General features: G+C 38.0%; 1 protein-coding gene across 8 annotated transcripts in view; it reads right to left on the bottom strand.

Annotated features, from left to right (window-relative positions):
* Window positions 1–21,696, bottom strand: part of Txndc16 (thioredoxin domain containing 16) — a 120,587-nt gene that overhangs the window by 24,410 nt on the left and 74,481 nt on the right. For 7 of the 8 annotated variants that reach the window (XM_074067950.1, XM_074067949.1, XM_074067947.1 and 4 more), the window contains 6 exons: window positions 14,490–14,658; window positions 14,042–14,178; window positions 12,004–12,088; window positions 10,364–10,502; window positions 7,537–7,697; window positions 5,682–5,872 (listed from right to left, as the gene is read on the bottom strand). In XM_074067950.1, coding sequence (XP_073924051.1) covers window positions 5,682–5,872; window positions 7,537–7,697; window positions 10,364–10,502; window positions 12,004–12,088; window positions 14,042–14,178; window positions 14,490–14,658 — 882 coding nt within the window. Of the gene's footprint in view, window positions 1–5,681; window positions 5,873–7,536; window positions 7,698–10,363; window positions 10,503–11,874; window positions 11,931–12,003; window positions 12,089–14,041; window positions 14,179–14,489; window positions 14,659–21,696 lie in introns of those variants that run through there. The other variant, XR_012446161.1, reaches the window with a different exon arrangement.

The following is a 21,696-nucleotide window of genomic DNA, read 5'->3' on the forward strand; positions in this document are numbered from 1 at the left end:
GAGCAATCTGGGGGCACAGGTGATGGCTAATCCCTTAAGCGTGTGTCATGCCTCCAGGCTCTGTCTTCCCCTCCCTTACCTAAGATGTCAGCACACCTTTTCTGCCTCCTCCATGGTCTCACCATGTGTCCTTTGTCTCTGTCGGCCTTTCCCTCCCTGGGCTTACTGGGACCCTGCCTCCCATGAAAAACTTGTAGCATGGTACCTTATGACTTAAGTTATTCCAACCAGTTTGCCAGGCCTCTCAGTCTAAAGTAACTTTAAGTCAGCTGCTTTACAAAAGCGCTTACAAAAACCTGCAGCTGCCATGCTCACGCTGTAACTCCGCCCCCACAAGGGGAGGAGGGAAAGCAAACAGGCACATCTGTGCACAGGATGCCGGCTTCTTGACACAGCAAAAATGCCTGCCAAAGCTAAGAAAATCCATAGAGAGGACCCAGTACATTCTGGGCCGCCAGCCACACGTGGTGATAGCTGCAGCCCACCACCACTTCCCCTAGAATAAACGCATGCAGAGTACACAGGAATGGGGGAAGGGTGAAAGGCCGCAGGATCAGGTCTAGGCAGTCAGTGTCATTTGTCCCAGGTGTATGTGGAGGGAGTGGCGCCTTGCACAAGTCCTGCTCCTAACCCCACCTCACACCTCAGGGCATCAGACCCTTGTAAGTCAATTGTTAACTCAAGGTTATAGTTCCAGAAATAACTAAATAGACATTACTGTGTTCTCTAAACTTCTCATTTAGAATTTTCTACACCTTTGGCCTCAGCATAAATTTTTCCCTCCAAATATTAACACTAGTTGTCCTTTATGGTGCTGTTATTGGCCTGAAATGCCCTCTGAATGCCCTTCTCTAACTTTACAAATGATTTCTTTGTTAAAAAGGTAGCCTTTATTAAAGAGGCTGCCTGCTGTTAGCAAAAAGACAGGATCCTAACATTTTGTTCTTTCTAGATGGGACCTGCATCTTCCAGTCTTCTGGCTGGTAGATGTTGGAAGATTTGTACTGAGGCCTGGCCTCAGTATGCCTTGGGTGACCAAGAGAAGTGGCCATCACAGGGTTCCTTAAATTACAATACCATACTCCAATTAGACCTTTTCTATAAAAGTAAAAATGTAAACTGAGGTCCCTTATACAAATTTCTACCTTCTAAGCCACCCCAATACTCAGAACCTCTTAATGAGTGCTTCCCTCTCCAACAGGCAATGGTAGGAAGAGGGCAAATCATATGTCCCCTTCCAGTTATCAGATCTAAGGGAAATTAAAAAACATCTAAACAGCTGTACTGATGCCCTGACAAATACATTCAAGCCTTTATCTCTGTGATCCAAACCTTTCAACTGACATGAAAGGATATTATGCTTCTACTAGACTAGACTCTTATCTCATTAGAGAAGCAATGGGTTCTGGCCCAGGCCACTCAGGTTGGAAATGATTATGTGGTTCAGGTAGCAGAGTGCCACTTTACAAGCCTAAAGTCCTAAGTTCAAGCCCAGTACAGCCAAAGTAAAATAATAATAATAATAATATTTGGGGCTGTGGAAGTAGCTCAATGGGAGAATGTCTGCCCAGCATGTGCAAAGCCCTGGGTTCAATTCCCCAGCATTACTAAAAAATTAAAAAAATGGTAAAGAATATAAGTGGCATTAATGTCACTTCAGCCATCTCATAGTAGAAAAATGTAGTTTAACCTAGACCAGATTCCTCATTCTTCAAGTGAGGAAATTGAGGCCCAGAACAGTTCAGAGACTTGCTCTCCAGAGTGTCTGGAGAACTGAGGCCCAGAACAATTCAGAAACTTGCTCTCCAGAGTGTCAGGTGTAAATGTAAAATAACAACTTTACTTTACAGCAACAACTTAAAAAGAAAAAAATCATCTTACCTTTCTACTGCATCTTAAGGATGCTATCAGAAGGCATACCACAGTGGACTCAGAGTCACAGGTGAGAGGTTCTCCTCAAAGATAAATTTCTAACAGTCAGCCCCAGATATTCGTAAAAAACTCAGACTGTGGCTGAAGGGAAAAGTCATTGAACCAAGTAATACAGCTAGCCATGTCTGTATTTATGGCTATGTCTGTATGTCTGGGACCTTACTAACAGGAGAGAAAAAGATAAGAGACACCATGGCCTCATTGCTGCTCTCAGAGAGGGCCCCACCCAACTAGGGCCTGTATCCTGAACTTGATACCGTGGTGGACAGGAGGGGCACTTCTGCAGAGAATACTTAAAGGGGGACAGCCTGGGAGACAGCCCCGCCCCCAACCGGGACCCTGCCCTCTGCAAGGGTAACCACTGGAGGTCTAAGTGCCCCCATCAACAGATGGAAAATGAGGTGCCACCTTCTATGGATTGATGGTCCAAGCCTCCTGTCCACACTCCACTTCTTGGCATCAATGTTGAGGAGCCATAATGGCAGAAAAACAAAAGGTCATTTTCCTCCTAGACAGTGGAGCCTGTCTCTCTGTTTTACCTTTTTCTCCTGGTCCCCGGTCCAATGACAAAAGTTATCGTTCGGGGCAAATCTGGCCAGCCCCTAGAGTGCTAGTTTACCTGGCCTCTGGCCTGCTCTTGGAGAGACCTCCTCTTCTGTCACTCTTTCCTCATAGTACCTGAAACTCCAGTGTCCCTGCTGGGACAGGATTTACTATCACTAAAAACTCAAATTCTCCTCCCCCAGGCAGCTATCTCTGCTGCCCCCTCCTTCAGGAACAAAGAGATTCCACAGTGTGGACTGATGAGACGAGTATAGGGTGAGCCAGGACGGCCCTCCCTATTCAAATAAAACTCAAAAATCCCTCACAGTTTCCACACCCAAAACAATATCCCCTCAAGCCTGAGGGATGATGAGTTCTTATGCCTATTCCTAAAAACAATAAGGGCTACTAATTAGTTGCTCCAGCCCCTATAATAAATTTAAAATTCTTATAAAAGTTAATTTTAAAATACAAGTTACAAAGTAAACAACTGGAAAGGATATAGATAGGTAATAAATGTATTTTTGGGGAAGTTAAAGGAAAAAGGAATGGTTTTTTGGATGAGAAGAGATTTTGGAAAGAAGGGTTTGTCCTAAAGATTGTTTCAAATAGGAAGGATAAGGACAAACCATCGAAGGGTTTAGTATGTTGTATGAAGGTCTGAATAAGTTTGAAAAGTGTATAATAAAAGCTTCGGTGTGTGATAAAGTTAAAGTTGAATATAATCTAAGAGTTGCCTAAAAGATTTTTAGGGTCATGTCAAACTAAAATCAAATCCTCTATGTCTATGAAATAACAAGGTTATCTTAATGTTCTGCTCTGAGTAACATCTACAGAAAACCATTACAGAGAGATTTTATCAAAGAAATTATTCGTGTTTTCTGCTGATCTTGTCAAGCTTTAAGTACTACTAAATCAGAGTTCATTTACATATTTGCTATGTGTCTTAAATGACTACCTTGTAACAGTGTTATAATTTATCTAAATATGGTACAAACATTTAAAAAGTTAAAAGTGTCAATTTATATAAAATAATGAGTTAAAGCTCTCTTTTATCCAAGAGTGTTACATTTAAATCCTGACAGCCCCTGCCTCCCACAGGGCACCTACCTAGGTGTGGCCTTAAAGGGACAGACTCACTCCCTGAGTCATAAATGCATCACCCCAATCTTCTGCTTCCCAACCCCCATACCATAAGACAGCTTACAGCTTTCCTGGCAGTTATAGGATTTTGCAGAATTTAAATCCCTAGGTAGGTAGTCCCTGAACAGACACCTTTTTATGCTCCTCCTAATATTCCTATTTGGGTCTTAGATAATATATGGCCACCCATTTCTCTCTCTGTAGTTGGAGGACTCTTGAAATCGTCTAGGGAAGAACATTTCACAGTGGTTCTCCTGGCCAATGCCCATCCTAATGCCTATTGTTCTTGCTCTCCTATTCTTAAGCTTCCTCTCTTGTGTCATACTACATGTCTGCTACTGCTAATCAAAAATTTAACCACTTGTACCTCCAGGGATACCAACCTCTCCAAAACACGAGGATAGTTGGCTGATACCCACCATGCAGAGGTCGGAGGATTGGCTTGAGACTCTTTACGACCTATGGCTACAAGGGACCTTCATCAACTTCAGGGAAGAGGAAATCTTCATTTTTGGAGCCTGGGTATGCGCCATCATGAGGCTCAGCACCCCAACATTGTTTGCCAACTAACCCTCCCTTCCCCTACGCCGCCCCTTGCCAGCTCAAAGAAGCCAGAGCGAACACAACGCCCCCCTTCCTTAACAAAAAAAAAAAGGGAGGAATGTTGGCAATAATGGCGCCGATAGGTTTCAGTTCTTACTGCACACTTAAGCTTCTGTTTTCCAGGGTCACGGTCCTGCCTCAAGTCTAGCTTGAATTCTCCTTCTGCCCCAACCTCCAATCAGCATGAACCATAAGATCCTAACCAATCAGATCATGCTGAGTCCCACTGAGGGGTACTTAAGCCCCTGCCCTTCCTGCTTCTCTCTTTTGGCTCTCTCTTGGCTCTCTCTCTCTCCCACCTGGCAATAAAGAATCTCTTGGCCAAAGTTATGGAAACAGCCAAGATGCCCCAGCACTGACGAATGGATTAAGAAAATGTGGTATCTATACACAATGGAATTTTATGCAGCCATGAAGAAGAACGAAATGTTATCATTCGCTGGTAAATGGATGGAATTGGAGAACATCATTCTGAGTGAGGTTAGCCTGGCTCAAAAGACCAAAAATCGTATGTTCTCCCTCATATGTGGACATTAGATCAAGGGCAAACACAACAAGGGGATTGGACTTTGAGCACATGATAAAAGCGAGAGCACACAAGGGAGGGGTGAGGATAGGTAAGACACCTAAAAAACTAGCTAGCATTTGTTGCCCTTAATGCAGAGAAACTAAAGCAGATACCTTAAAGCAACTGAGGCCAATAGGAAAAGGGGACCAGGAACTAGAGAAAAGGTTAGATCAAAAAGAATTAACCTAGAAGGTAACACACATGCACAGGAAATCAATGTGAGTCAATGCCCTGTATAGCTATCCTTATCTCAACCAGCAAAACCCCTTGTTCCTTCCTATTATTGCTTATACTCTCTCTACAACAAAATTAGAGATAAGGGCAAAATAGTTTCTGCTGGGTATTGAGGGGGGGAGCGGGAGGGGGTGGAGTGGGTGGTAAGGGAGGGGGTGGGGGCAGGGGGGAGAAATGAACCAAGCCTTGTATGCACATATGAATAATAAAAGAAAAATGAAAAAAAAAAAAATCTCTTGGCCAGATCACTCCTCTCCATGTGGTCACTTTGGGGCCTACATTTCCAACACCTTACACCTCACAACTGGAGACTGTTCCAGGGACAATGCAAAAAAGTATGTATTATACTTTTTTGGCAGTACTTGGATTTCAACACAGCACTTTGTACTTGCTAGGTAGGTACAGGTACTCTACCACTTAAGACACACCTCCAGTCCACTGTCAGCATATTAATATTTAGGACAGTATAAACATTACAATTCAACTCATTGTAGTATTTGTAAGCTATAATTAAAGTTTAAAATCTATGTAAGAATATGCAAGCATAGAAATATCACAAAGAAAACCCTTCGTAAAATTAACATACATTAATTTAAAAAGAAAAAAATCTATGCAAGAAAGTACAAAATTGTGTGCACTGAAGAAAACACAAACTTACTGATATGGTTTTCTAGTCCTGCTTCTAATTTCTTAAGCCACAATGCAAGGTTGTCCTCAGTTACAGACTGGTCTGAAGGAAATGCAAATACTTGGCCATCTGAATGCAGATTCACCAAAACAACAGCAGGAAGGGGAGGCAGAGGGCCAAAATATGCCTGCAAGACTCCTCTCCCCACAGGGGTATTCTTTCTGCAAGAAGGAAGAATGGAATATGCTAATTATTCTTTCTGTAACAAAAACATTAAAATAGTACTTTATAGAAGATTAAACTTTAATGATCATGCCAGTAAGACACCTAAAAAACTAGCTAGCATTTGTTGCCCTCAACGCAGAGAAACTAAAGCAGATACCTTAAAAGCAACTGAGGCCAATAGGAGAAGGGGACCAGGAACTAGAGAAAAGGTTAAATCAAAAAGAATTAACCTAGAAGGTAACACACATGCACAGGAAAGTAATGTGAGTCAACTCCTTGTATAGCTATCCTTATCTCAACCAGTAAAAACCCTTGTTCCTTCCTATTATTGCTTATACTCTCTCTTCAACAAAATTAGAGATAAGGGCAAAATAGTTTCTGCTGGGTATCGAGGGGGTGGGAGGGAGAGGGAGGGGGCTGAGTGGGTGGTAAGGGAGAGGTTGGGGGCGGGGGGAGAAATGACCCAAGCATTGTATGCACATATGAATAATAAAACAATAAAAATTTTTTAAAAATCCTAAAATCCAAGAGGTCTATGACTATATCATTAGTAATCAAATTTTTTTAAAGTTTAACATGGGACACTCTTGAAAGAAAAAAAGACAGTCAATGACAGTCTTCACAGGAAGCAAACATAGCCTAAATTCTTGTTGGGATAGGATTGAAACAATCAACAGGTCCCTCTCAGAGATGAGCCAATTGATCTCATGTCAATACAAAAATTAATTGTGGTTACCTAACAATAAGGTAGATAACAGGATAATAAGGTAGATAAAGAAGGATTTATTTTTTATAAATCCTTCTTTTCCAAATAAATGTGTGTCTCTCATGGAAAAGGAGAAGAGATGAATTTCAAACTAAAGAGATGAAAAATAATTATGTCCTACAGGAAAACCTCGTTTTTCTAATGCAGCACATTCCACATCATGTAAATAGCACAATTACATATCTATAATGATAATTACCTGGGGAAATTTTGTATCAAACACTAAGACGTACTGTTAAGAAAATTTCACAGCTAAAATGTACACTGACCCATTATTGTAATTTTCAAATAAGTTTTAAAAAAATCATAGGTCTTTCATCCGCTAAACAAGTGATAGGGTGTGTGCCTATGCACATCACAGTCAGGTAATGCCAGGTATACATCCAGAAAACATAACAGGAAATATGTCTGATGGAGGAACTGAAACCTTTCTCTAACTTTATTGGCTGGACTTTAAAATATAGAAGTGCCTAAAAATGAACTGAAGGAAAAGATCACAATGCTTACTTTCATCTGCCAATTTTTTCAATGGACATTAATTACTTTTTAAATCAGAAAAAATTTTAAACTAATTACACAGTAACATTCAGTCTAAAAAAAGGTCATCTTGAATCTTTCCTGAAGAAAGTTAGGTAATAAAATATCATGATGACATATTTGGTCTAACATTATTAACGTCACAAGTAGAGTTAGAAAGCTTCATTTCCTAATGAAAATGTAATAATATAACTATACTTTTTTTGACCTTTTTTTTTTTTTTTGAGACAGAGTCTCACTAGGTGCTTGACATCCTCTTCCTTCAGTGCCCTAAGTACTGGGATTACAGGTGTGTGCCATCACATCTGTCCTTTTTTTTCTTTACTTCTTACACAGAAAAAAGTTAAATATACTTACACATTTAACCAGCAAGGAGTAAGTGAATCCAAGTATTTCTGTTTCGCTAGTGTCAGTATTGCCTTTCTATACTGAGGATTTATGCTGCCATCACTGAACAAAATAAGTAATGGTTTCTGAAGTCTTAAATATACAGGAAGATTTTCCACAGTGATTTCTGGCTGTGAAAAGAGTGACCAAAAAACACCCCAAAACAAAAACAAGTAAACAAAAAACATAGGCAGGATGATACAGCAGAAAACACCTTTCAAATCACTCATAAAATTTTAGTTCATAAAACATAATTCAAACACATTTTCATTTAAATAGATTGAGCCATACTAACCAAAAGTATGAACCTCAAGAAAATGAAAAAACTCTTCTCATACTCAAAATCTTTTCACACTTTTCTCGCTCATGACTTGAATCTTAGGTCTATTTTTTTCCAAATTCCCCTGTGTTGGCTCCTTGTTAACTATCATCTTTTAATCTTCTATATGAGTTATATCCCTCTCCTGCATATTAACAGATCTTACTGCTCCAGCAGAAATGTCAGGTGAGACCCAGCCCCCACTGCTCAACTCAAACATTTATTGATAACTATAAAATTCAAGATGCTATGCTGATGTTGAATCTATAAACAATCAAAGAATACATGTTTTAGAGGGGGAGATAGGTAGTATTCACACAGCTGTGATCCTTGAAAAAAATTCATGCATGACAAGAAGAAAACTTATTGGCTCAAAACTAAATAGGGGAACAGGTACTAGAGAAAAGGTTAGATCAAAAAGAATTAACCTAGAAAGTAACACCCACGCACAGGAAATCAATGTGAGTCAATGCCCTGTATAGCTATCCTTATCTCAACCAGCAAAACCCCTTGTTCCTTCCTATTATTGCTTATACTCTCTCTACAACAAAATTAGAGATAAGGGCAAAATAGTTTCTGCTGGGTATTGAGGGGGGGGAGCGGGAGGGGGCGGAGTGGGTGGTAAGGGAGGGGGCGGGGGCAGGGGGGAGAAATGAACCAAGCCTTGTATGCACATATGAATAATAAAAGAAAAATGAAAAAAAAAAAAAAACTAAATAGGCTACAAAATAAAGTAAAGGAGCTCATGGGTGATTTCAAGAAGCGATACTTGAGGTTTTCCTTTATAAAGAATAAGATCTTGACAGACTGAGCTACGTGCTTGAGCAGAGACTGCAGACGTGGGGACTATCACAAGGATAGGCACTCATAATGTTGAAGACCAGTGGGATGAGGAAGGAAAGAAAGACATAGTACATCTAAAAGACAACTTAAATATCCATCAAGAGGAAATTGGTTAAATAAATATGGGACACTACCACAACACTGTATTATGCAGATATTAAAAACCAATATGCATATCTATATTCCTTGATGGAAATACCCTTAACATAAAAACACATACAGATTTTTTTTCAAGTTTAGGGTAATACTTCCATATTCAAACTTAGAGAAACTAGTTGATTTTAATTTCCTTCTTTATTATTTTCTGTGTTATCTGAAACAAATTCTAAAGTTACTACATTATAGGCTAAGGGAATATTTACATAATAACACATCATTAAAAACAAAAATGTCACTTTAAAAATTATTTAGAAAACTATATTCTCAAAATATTAACGTGATGATTTGATTAATTATAACCTGTAGCTTTGATGGAGGGAGATGACAATCAAGGTCACAAAGAGACTTATTACAGATTGCAGCCCCTTATTTGAGCCTGAAATGTATTGCCACTTAGGTCACCATGACAAGAAACATAACAAGATATTCATTCAACATTTATAACTGACAATAGTGTTCCTTATATGTCACTTTAGAACTGCAGAAGAAAACTGTAAATGTATAATATTCTAGCTATGTTTAATATAAATGCAAAGCAACCAAAATCAAGTAATCCAGGTTATATATGTTCCCTTAAATTCATTATTACACAAAGTAAAGCATTAGAAAAAGCCTTTCAGGCCTGACACAGTAACTCGTACCACAGTAGCTCCTAACTCAAGCTACTCAGAGGAGGTGGAGATCTGGAGGATCACAGTTTGACACCAGTCTAGGCAAAAAGCTAGTGAGACCCGCCCCATCTCGCCCACTAAGCCAGGTGGGGTGGTGCACACCTGTGATCCCAGTACTTGAGAAACTGAAGCAGAAGCATTACAAGTTCAATGCCAGCCTGGGTTACACAGAAAAAAAAAAAAAACCTATATAGTAGCTGGGGGGGGGGAGATAAAATAGAGCACTGGAGGCAGTAATTCTATCTAGTATGATATATTTGATACATTGTAAGACCTTTTGTAAATGCTATAATGTACCCCCACCCAGCACAACAATTAAAAACAATAATAATAGCTAACATTTGCTGGATATTTGCCCCAGGTCGAAGCCCTGTATATGTCATATCTTTAGTCATCACAGTATCTCTTTACAGCAGGGATTACTATGATGCACATTTTGCACAGGTGGAAACTTAAGGGCAGAGGAGGCACATTCAGCCAATAAGGAATCAGGCAAGGATTTGGAGCCAGGCAGTTTGACTTTCTGGAATCCACTTGCTTTATAAAAAGTTTTATCCTAGGCGAAGGACTTCATCTGGACTTGAGCCACACTAGCCCTAGCAAGGCATGTAAACTCTTAGCAGTGAACTACAAAAGCTGTGTACATCATCAATGAGCAACAAAACAGAGCAACCCAATGAATGTGCAACCCACAAAACAGGATGCCCTGTGCCACCACAGGCTGGACAAACCGTGTGCTAACATCTACTATCTTTAACAGGCCTGGGAGTACTTCAAACAAACTCTTATTACAACGCATACTCACAAATGTTTCCAGTAATGCATTTGTTACTATTTGAACTATGTCTTGCATGTGGGTGCCAGCTAGCGGAATGCTCTCTATTTTGCTTTCTTTGTGTCTGGCAAGCAGCAGGGCTGGGAGAGTTGCAGCATATTTATTTGACCTATAGAGAGATGTAGTATTAAAACTCAGAACGAAAATACAAGTCCCATCAAAAAACATGAAAAATTAGGCCAGCAAGTCACAGTAGGAGGCAGCAAATGAAAAGTCCCACTGTTGAGAATTTCCAGACAAACTTATCTTCTCTGTTAGGTTATCTGAGGAAGATCAGGTAACCTCAATTTGAAAGAAAGCAACAGTTAACAATCTAGACATATTTTCCACACACACCCACACACATAGCTTACTCATCCAGAAAATGTCTAGATAAAATATGGAACACACTGAATGGCTTTCAACCTTTTTAGACCACTCATGATATGGCAGAGTATTAAAATGGCACCTATGAGAAACCTACTATCTTCCAGGCACTGTAGCAGTATCTTAGCTATGTTTTCACTTAACCCTTTAAGTATCCCCATACAGCAGCCCCTATCATTCCATTTTATAGATGAATAGGGTACAGAGAGTGGTAAATGGCAGACACTGAATTCAGATGAGGTGTTTTCCATACAATGTCTGTTCTCTCCACTGAGGCAAAGGCTCAAATCTATTCTCCCATCACGTTTGCTAACTAAATCTTAAGGCAAATTCTCTGAATAGGAAAAATGCTTTGTGTGAAATTATCAGTGAGGTAGTCACACATGTAACTCATGTCAGAATAAAGTATAGACATTACAATGTTATAAAGGTTAGTAAAGAGCCTAGTCTGTAGATCACCTATAGAAGCCTCTTAGTGGACCAGATGGTTATAAAAATTGAAAACTACTGGTCTAGCAGTTTGGACCATAATCAAATGCATGCCAACAGTACAAAATAGTAGATGATTATCTATTATCAGATGGATATAGGTCTCATATTTCCTCATTTACTATATACTACTTTTCAAAATGGACTGATTTCATATAATGAACAAATGTCACCATCAAGAGCAGTTTTCAAGATGAAAGATTTGTGTTTGGAAATCACAGTTAGAAAGACAAAATACTCGGGCTTAACAAGTCCACTTGTTAATGGACCATTAATGTAAAATGTGATGTGTGTTAATAAATCTCCAAATGTGCAGTTCAATCACTCATTCTACAGCAACTAAAACGTTTTGGTATCCACAGCAGTACCATCTTCCACAGATAAAGCAACTTCAGTGGCTACAAAATGTTGGGGGTTTTTAAACATATGCTTTTGTGGCAAATAAAAACTCAGATGTTCAAGAAGTAAAATTTTCCAAAAACCATGACAATTCCAAAACTGCAGGGAGTAGAACCCCAAGAGCAAACTTTTTACAGGAGGATGAGGTAGTGTGAATCCAAGATTGTCCCTGTAGACTCATCAGCTAAAAGTAAAAAAAATATTTAAAGGACCTAAATAGCCCATACCTTCGAGATCTTCCTGGAAGGAAATCAAAAACTCATTTATAGTGCTCCCATATCACCTGTGTAAAGATAAGCAACAAATTAAAAAGCATAGCTTTTTCCTTCCTAAAATTAGAAGAGCAATAAACTTACAATATCCAAATATCGTCTTCAGAGTAAATTCCAGTGATGACATATCCTTTTAGGTAGTTCCCTGCTTCAGTGAAATCTTCTTTTGCTGTAGACACAGACAAGACAAAACTCTGAATCTTTAATATTATGTGTGCTATTCAACTGACGAACATATTTACAGAGAGAATGTCACTCCTAAGGCAGGGTAAGTGGAGACAGCTGTCCTATATTGCTTGTAAAGAGAAGAAGGTATGTGAAATGATATATAGATTATAAATCACAAAATGTTAACGTTCCTATGTGCATTAAAATAGAAGACTGGAAATTCTAGTCCTCTAACACTGTCTATGTTAGGATTTTGCAACTATGAGGTATTTTTGTCTTATTTCCTACATTTTCTATAATGTATTTTTGTTACTTTTTAACTTTGCTTAATTTGTGTATCATGTACTACAAATATATATACATATAAGTATTTATATTCAAATTAAAAATTTTTATTTCTATAGATTTCTGAACACATTTTCATAAATGGCATGTTCTGAATCAATTAATGACTATCTCTCTTTTTTTTTTTTTTTTGGTAGTACTGGGGTTTGAACTCGGGGCTTCATGCTTACTAGGCAGGCACTCCACTACTTGAGCCACTCCACCTGCCCTTTGTTATGTTGGGTATTTTCGAAACAGGGTCTTTTTGAACTATTTGCCTGGGCTGGCTTTGAACCTCGATTCTCCTGCTCTCTGCCTCCTAAGCAGCTAGGATTACAGGCATGAGCCACCAGTGCCTGGCCTTTAATGACTATATTATAACCAAGAATTAAGTTTGAATTAAATCATTGTAGACAAATGATTTAATGTCTAGCTGTGGACTGAGGAGTAAATTAAGTTTTACTAAATGAAGGCCAAATGATAGCTCAGCCCCATGCACCAAAGATTTAGTAGCAGCTCAAGCAAAAAACTGTTGATGGAAGACATAAACCAAAAAGTACCTAGAGGGCTAGGCATGCTGAGTCCACTGTTCTATACTTTAGCAGTCAGCAGTATATTCATGATGTAAGCATCAGCTCTGTCACCATGGCAACCACAAGGTTTTTTTGTTTTGTTTTGTTTTGTTTTTTCTTTTGAAAGGGTGCATAAGATTAAGACACATGGTCAGAAGGAAAGCAAACCTACTAAGGTGGCTCAGTCAGCCTGTATGCTAAAAACTTCAAATGAATATTAACTGGTAAGGATGATAAGGAATTTTTATTGCCAAAAGCAAAATAGAACAAACCTCAAAATCAATAGATTTGAATAAACAAATTTTAAGCTGCTATATATAAAAGTGTTACTGAACAAAGCTAAGGGACAAAGTGGAGGAAAATAGTTGGAACACAATGACAAATGCTTAATCTGTGACAACATCACACTAATGCATACGACAAGCACTAAAACCCCATTTTTAAAAATTAGAACCACAGGGGAGATTGGGGGTGATCTAACCAATGTATAATGTAAGGCTGTTTGGAATTATCACAATGAATCACCCTGTACAATGAATATATCCCAATAAAAAATAAGCACATATAATTTACAATTACATATATTAGCACAACTTACAGAAGACATAAAGTTATTCTACTGGGACTCCACACCCATTAAATAGTCCAAAGTCCACAAAAAGACAAAAGAATGATCCTCACATACAGGGGGAAAAACAGGAAAGAGCGTATTGTTTGTGACCAAATCATAGTATATATATTCATTCAACTAAACATTATACAGCCATGACATTTGCAAAGAATATTAATCACACAGGGAGAGTACTCCAGTACAATGCTAAATAAAACAAAAAATAACAAGATACTAGCCTACATCCACCGTTTATCCCAGTTACATTAAAATATATGCAATATATAGGCATACAGGAAAAAGATGGCCAGAGTGACATCAAAATTTCTCTGAATAATTAGAGATTTATTCTTCAAATGTCCACTTTTTTTCATTTCTCTGCAATAAGTATATTGCAGCTAGTCAGCAAGGAGTGTACGGCATAATTTTAAAGCTCAATTCCACTTACCTGCTGTCATGCCTGGACTAAATAGCCCCAGTACTGACACATTAGAATAGGCAACCAGGTCTTTATATAATTCTCCACTTAAATATTCTTCTGCTTCTTGGGTTGATGCTATGTTCACTGGACATGAGATCCTGTTGCTGGATGAATATATTAACTATATCAAAATTAATTTTTAAAGATATTTTTCAGTTTTTTTTAAAATTGAATTTAGCAAGCAATAGATTACACAGGATAAATATCTGACAAAATCACAAATTACTCCTTAAAAAAATCAATCTCATTAAACATCTCCCCAAAAGTGATGAAATGTGCATAGACCCTCCTGACCAATATTTACTCTGATTTCAGCTCTTGTATCCTATATAACCTATTAAAGGTATGTCAACAAAATGTGAGAATTAAAACTAAAGACCCAAATTTTAGAAAGAATAGTGAACTGAGTACTTACAGTTGGATAAATTTTAGGAGATCCTCAGCTCCTAACATACCAGCATAAGACACTGGGTTCTTGCCTTCCCTGTACATCTTCACAGCAGGAAAGTCAGTAACATTTTGCTTAGTACACACATCAGACCAATCTGCACAGTTTATTCTAGTAAGAAGCAGAGTGGATGTGCCTAAATTAAAGGGAAATGCACATTCTATAAATACCAATGTAGAATACTCATCTGCTTAGAATTCATTATTTTCCTATCCCATTCTTATTTTAACCTGTCAGCATGAAACACTCCTATGAAAACACTCTTCCTTGGATTTTTGCCCTACTGGCTTTTATCCCACCTCCCTAGCTTCTCTGTTTAGGTCCCTTTTGTGGCTTCTTCTATACATGGAGTTCTAAGTCTCTCAGGGCTCATTTTCAATTGCTTTTTCTTCTTACTCCATTTTTTTTGTTTTATTATTCATATGTGCATACAAGGCTTGGGTCAATTCTCCCCCCTGCCCCCACCCCCTCCCTTACCACCCACTCCACCCCCTCCCTTACTACCCACTCCACCCCCTCCCTCTCCCCACCACCCCCTCAATACCCAGCAGAAATTATTTTGCCCTTATCTCTAATTTTGTTGAAGGGAGAGTATAAGCAATAATAGGAAGGTACAGTGTGTTTGCTGGTTGAGATAAGGATAGCTATACAGGGAGTTGACTCATTAATTTCCTGTGCTTGTGTGTTACCTTCTAGGTTAATTCTTTTTGATCTAACCTTTTCTCTAGTTCCTGGTCCCCTTCTCCTATTGGCCTCAGTTGCTTTTAAGTGTATCTGCTTTAGTTTTTCTACATTAAGGGCTACAAATGCTAACTAACTTTTTAGGTGTCTTTTTAGGTGTCTTTTTAGGTGTGCTCTTGCTTTTATCATGTGCTCAAAGTCCAATCCCCTTGTTGTGTTTGCCCTTGATCTAATGTCCACATATGAGAGAGAACATACGAATTTTGGTCTTTTGGGCCAGGCTAACCTCACTCAGAATGATGTTCTCCAATTCCATCCATTTACCAGCAAATGATAACATCTCGTTCTTCTTCATGGCTGCATAAAATTCCATTGTGTATAGATACCACATTTTCTTAATCCATTCATCAGTGGTGGGGCATCTTGGCTGTTTCCATCACTTGGCTATTGTGAATAGTGCTGCAATAAACATGGGTGTGCAGGTGCCTCTGGAGTAACCTGTGTCACAGTCTTTTGGGTATATCCCCAAGAGTGGTATTGCTGGATCAAATGATAGATCAATGTTTAGCTTTTTAAGTAGCCTCCAAATTTTTTTCCAGAGTGGTTGTACTAGTTTACATTCCCACCAACAGTGTAAGAGGGTTCCTTTTTCCCCGCATCCTCACCAACACCTGTTGTTGGTGGTGTTGCTGATGATGGCTATTCTAACAGGGGTGAGGTGAAATCTTAGTGTGGTTTTAATTTGCATTTCCTTTATTGCTAGAGATGGTGAGCATTTTTTCATGTGTTTTTTGACCATTTGAATTTCTTCTTTTGAGAAAGTTCTGTTTAGTTCACTTGCCCATTTCTTTATTGGTTCATTAGTTTTGGGAGAATTTAGTTTTTTAAGTTCCCTATATATTCTGGTTATCAGTCCTTTGTCTGATGTGTAGCTGGCACATATTCTCTCCCACTCTGTGGGTGTTCTCTTCAGTTTAGAGACCATTTCTTTTGATGAACAGAAGCTTTTTAGTTTTATGAGGTCCCATTTATCTATGCTATCTCTTAGTTGCTGTGCTGCTGGGGTTTCATTGAGAAAGTTCTTACCTATACCTACTAACTCCAGAGTATTTCCTACTCTTTCCTGTATCAACTTTAGAGTTTGTGGTCTGATATTAAGATCCTTGATCCATTTTGAGTTAATATTGGTATAGGGTGATATACATGGATCTAGTTTCAGTTTTTTGCAGACTGCTAACCAGTTTTCCCAGCAGTTTTTGTTGAAGAGGCTGCTATTTCTCCATCGTATATTTTTAGCTCCTTTGTCAAAGACAAGTTGGTTATAGTTGTGTGGCTTCATATGTGGGTCCTCTATTCTGTTCCACTGGTCTTCATGTCTGTTTTTGTGCCAGTACATGCTGTTTTTATTGTTATTGCTTTGTAATATAGTTTGAAGTCAGGTATTATGATACCTCCAGCATTGTTCTTTTGACTGAGTATTGCCTTGGCTATTCGTGGCCTCTTGTGTTTCCACATAAATTTAACAGTAGATTTTTCAATCTCTTTAATGAATGTCATTGGAATTTTGATGGGAATTGCATTAAACATGTAGATTACTTTAGGGAGTATCGACATTTTTACTATGTTGATTCTACCAATCCATGAGCATGGGAGATCTCTCCACTTTCTATAGTCTTCCTCAATCTCTTTCTTCAGAAGTTTATAATTTTCTTTGTAGAGGTCGTTCACATCTTTTGTTAGGTTTACACCTAGGTATTTGATTTTTTTTGAGGCTATTGCAAATGGAATTGTTTTCATACATTCTTTTTCACTTTGCTCATTATTAGTGTATAGAAATGCTAATGATTTTTCTATGTTGATTTTCTATCCTGCTACCTTGCTGTAGCTATTGATGATGTCTAGAAGCTTCTGAGTAGAGTTTTTTGGGTCTTTAAGGTATAGGATCATGTCGTCTGCAAACAGGGATATTTTGACAGTTTCTTTACTATTTGTATTCCTTTTACTCCTTCTTCTTGCCTAATTGCTCTGGCTAGGAATTCCAGTACTATGTTGAATAGGAGTGGAGATAGTGGGCATCCTTGTCTGGTTCCTGATTTTAGAGGGAATGGTTTCAGTTTTTCTCCGTTAAGTATAATGCTGGCTGTAGGTTTGTCATATATATAGCTTTTATAATGTTGAGGAACTTTCCTTCTATTTCTAGTTTTCTTAGAGCTTTTATCATGAAATGGTGTTGGATCTTATCAAAGGCTTTTTTTGCATCTATTGAGATGATCAAGTGGTTTTTGTCTTTGCCTTGTTAATGTGGTTTATTACGTTTATTGATTTTTGTATGTTCAACCACTCTTACATTCCTGGGATGAAGCCTACTTGGTCGTGGTGAATAATCTTTTTGATGTGTTGCTGAATTCGGTTTGCCATTATTTTGTTGAGGATTTTTGCATCAATGTTCATTAAGGAGATTGGCCTATAGTTCTCCTTTTTGGAGGTATCTTTGCCTGGTTTGAGGATAAGTGTAGTACTGGCTTCATAAAATGTGTGTGGCAGTTTTTCCTTCCCTTTCTATTTCGTGGAACAGTTTAAGGAGGGTTGGTATCAGTTCTTCTTTAAAGGTCTGATAGAATTCAGCAGAGAATCCATCAGGTCCTGGACTTTTCTTTTTGGGGACACTCTTGATTGCTGCTTCAATTTCATTTTGTGTTATAGATCTATTTAGGTGATTAATTTCTTCTTGGTTCAGTTTTGGATGACCATATGTATCTAGAAATCTGTCCATTTCTTTAAGATTTTCAAATTTATTTGAATATAGGTTCTCAAAGTAGTCTCTGATGATTTCCTGAACTTCCATGGTGTTTGTTGTTATCTCCCCTTTTGCATTCCTGATTCTACTAATTTGGGTTTTTTTCTCTCCTCATTTTAGTTAGGTTTACCAGGGGTCTATCAATCTTGCTCCATTCTCTTTCTAAACAATTTCAGTAACTGCCAAGAATCTAATGAATGCTAAACTTATGTCTTTTAGCTCAGACTCCTCTCTGAAGTTCCAGACCCAGACATCCTTACTGGCTTCTCAGTTTCCCATTGATGGAAACATTCTCAAACTGTGTATCTCTAAACCCAAGTATGATTTCTGTCCTGTGTATGTTAGTGAAGGTGGCTACTCTTGCACAACTCAGAAAACTAAGAATCATCTTTCATGCCCTCCTCTTCCTAATCACTCCATGTCTATTCAATCAATAGCTTTTCAATTTTACCACTTAAATTTTAAACATCTCTAATTATTGTCTATTTCTCTTTACTCCACTACTCATCATTTCTTCTGGATAAGTACAATAGGCTTCTAATGCAATTCCCTAAATTCAAAGTCTCTACAGTAACTCTAGAAATATCTTTTCAAAACTCAAATCTGTTCTGGTGCCAGCCCACTCCCCCTGGGCCCTGTCTTATTAGCAGCCTACCATATCAAGTTTTGCAGAAGTAGGTCTGTCTCATTGTGACTACTTGAGGCTGTCTTCTCTGGCACCCTGCTCTACATCAGGTTCTTTGATATGTGCTCTGACAGAATCACACTCCTTTTCTTATCTCACTATGTAACTCTGCACTCATTTGTGTGGTTGTCTGATTAATGTCTTCTTTCAAGAGAGCTCCATGAGAGAAGCAACTGTGCCTGTTTTATTCAGCACTCTAATACCTAGTATCTAGAGCAGTCAGTCCCTGCACAGGAAGCACCTTTAATACACATGTGAACAAATGACACACGAACCCCTTTAGAGCTTCAGGCTCCCAGCCCCATCTAAACACAATCTCTTTTCAGCCTAAGAGGATGCACAGTGGAATCCAAAGCAGAAATGCCTACCTGCTCTAAAATAAAACATGTAAAGTTCTCTAAAATATGTAAATCATTGGGTGAAAAGAAAGCAAAACCCAAATAAAACAAGCACCACATAATTCAGTTACTGAAAGACAAAAATAAATTCTAATAAAAATAAACTAATATCATATTAAATAAGAAATCTCTATACATCAGTTTAGGATATAGCCTAAGTGTAACCTAACCATAGGACTCAAACTGTGAAATGTAATATTTTAATGTCTTGTCACCAAAAAGATTTTAATAATGAAAATTCACCTTTAAAAGATTATAGCTCATGGAAGCAATAAGTTACTACTTCAGATTTAGTGTTAATTCTGTTTGATAATACAAAGTATGTGCCCAATAGAAATGTGTGTAATGTAGACTGGTATTTCTTTATAAATTAAAATTTTTATGCTAAAGAATATTAATGTCTGAACATTATATCAGCATATAAAGAAACACAACCCTATTCCTTCTAAAATCAGGCCTGCCAAGTCACTTCTCTACAAAATCCCCTTATCCTTTAATTGTGTCATCAATAAGTATCTGGTGATCAGCACCTAGAATAGAGTGCTATCACAGACACTGGTCCCTTCAGCAGGCATGTGCCACATGTCAATGCCTGCTAAAAATGTTATTACTTTGTCCCTAACAAAGTTGAAAACCTTGATGTTATCGTTAAAACTCGAAAAATGCTACTATATGATATGATAAGTTATAAGGCTGCTTATACTAACATTATTAATTTAAAATTTTTATTATCTTTTCTGAAAAAGGGGTTTCAAAAATTCTCACATTTCAATCTTAATAGCCTAATTTTCTGAAATACCTATAGTATTATATCCCATGCACATTACCAATGCATTAACTTCAAACAGGATTCACAACTTGAAGAAAAAAATAGACTCTCTTTGATACAGTAAGTACAAAACTGATATTTGCTGCCACCTTGTGACTCAGGAAAATATATTCCTCATTGTCTTGGACAGATGAAAAATGGATTTTTTGCAAGAAATCAACATGAAAGACAGATTATAGGACTAAGGTTTAAATACTATAATATTTTCCTAATTTAAAGTTACAGTACAGGTTGAGCATCCTTAGTAGGAAAATTTGAAGTGTTCCAAAATCTGAAACTTTTTGAGTTTCAGATTTCCACAAGAGGAAAATTCCACACTACACCACCTCATGTGACAGACTGCAGTCAAAACACAACTTCAGTACAAAAAAAAAAAATGCTGGATAAAACGCACTTCAAGCCATGTGTATAGGATGTATATGAACATAAGTCAATTTTGTATTTACACTTGGGTCCCACACAATATTTCATTATATGTATGCAAATAATACAAATTCTGAAAAAGAAACCCCAAATCCTAAACAATTCCGTTCCCAAGTATTTCAGATAAGGAATACTCAAGCTGCATAGGCTTCAAAATTGACGTAAAACACTAGCTAATGCAAAACACATTAAGCCCCCAGAACTTCAAAATAGTCTATGTATCTGATATAGAATTACTAACTGGAATGTTATTCATAAAGAACATACTGACTGAAAAGGAAATCAAGTTATCTGCCTTTTTATTCTACTCACACACACATCTCAAAAATTAAATAGTAGGGAATGGGTGCAGTGGCTCATGCGTATAATCCCAGCTACTCAGGAGGTGGAGATCAGGAAATCTCCACCCAAGCAAAAAGTTTAACTTTTAGCCCAAGCAAAAAGTTAATGAGACCCCCATCTCAACAACAACAAACAACAAGTTGGGTGTCATGACACATACTTGTCATCCCAGCTTCCTGAAAGGCGTAGGTCTGAGGCTGGTGTTGGACAAAGAGAGACCCTAACTGAAAAATAACCTAAAGCAAAAGGAGCTAGAAGTGTGGCTGAAGTGGTACAGCATTTACCTAGCAGGTGTAAGATCCTGAATTCAAGCCCCAGAACTATAAAAACCAAATAACAACAAAAAGAAAAACAAAAAACCTAAATGGTGGGTAACATTCCCAGAGTAGCCAAGAATGAGCCTGTTTAGCTGTAATAGCTCCTATTTGCAAGATAAGTGGAGTAGGAGGAAAACATATGACCAATACAAAACATGATACATTCTGTCCTATTTCAAATGATTACAAAACATTATGCACACCTAATCCACACTACCTCTCTTACTAACAGGTGTCCATATTTCTCCCTATGTATTTGCTGGAATGACAGCATGGACATTTTGAATTAAAGACCAATCCTTGGACTCTTTCTTGCCCACAATTCAATCAATTATGATAGACTAATTAATATAAAAATATTCTGGTGGCTATTAAGAAATATCCCAGCTGGGCAATGGAGGCTCATGCCTGTAATCTTAGCTACTCAGGAAGCAGAGATAAGGAGGCTCATGGTTCAAAGCCAGCCCACGCAAATAGTTTGTGAGACCTTATCTTGAAAATACCCATCAAAAAAAGGGTTGGCAGAGTGGCTCAAGGTGAAGGCCATAAGTTCAAGCACCAGTACTGCAAAAAAAGAAGAAGAGGAAATATCCCAGTCTATGAGAAACAATGTAGCCTCAAAAACACTGGGATCTTTGATCTTTCCTTAAAGAAACTGGGTCTTACATGTCAGATTTTTGCTTCCAGTATTTAATGGTAACT

This window comes from Castor canadensis, chromosome 3 (assembly GCF_047511655.1).
Source record: "Castor canadensis chromosome 3, mCasCan1.hap1v2, whole genome shotgun sequence".
NCBI classification, from domain to species: domain Eukaryota; kingdom Metazoa; phylum Chordata; class Mammalia; order Rodentia; family Castoridae; genus Castor; species Castor canadensis.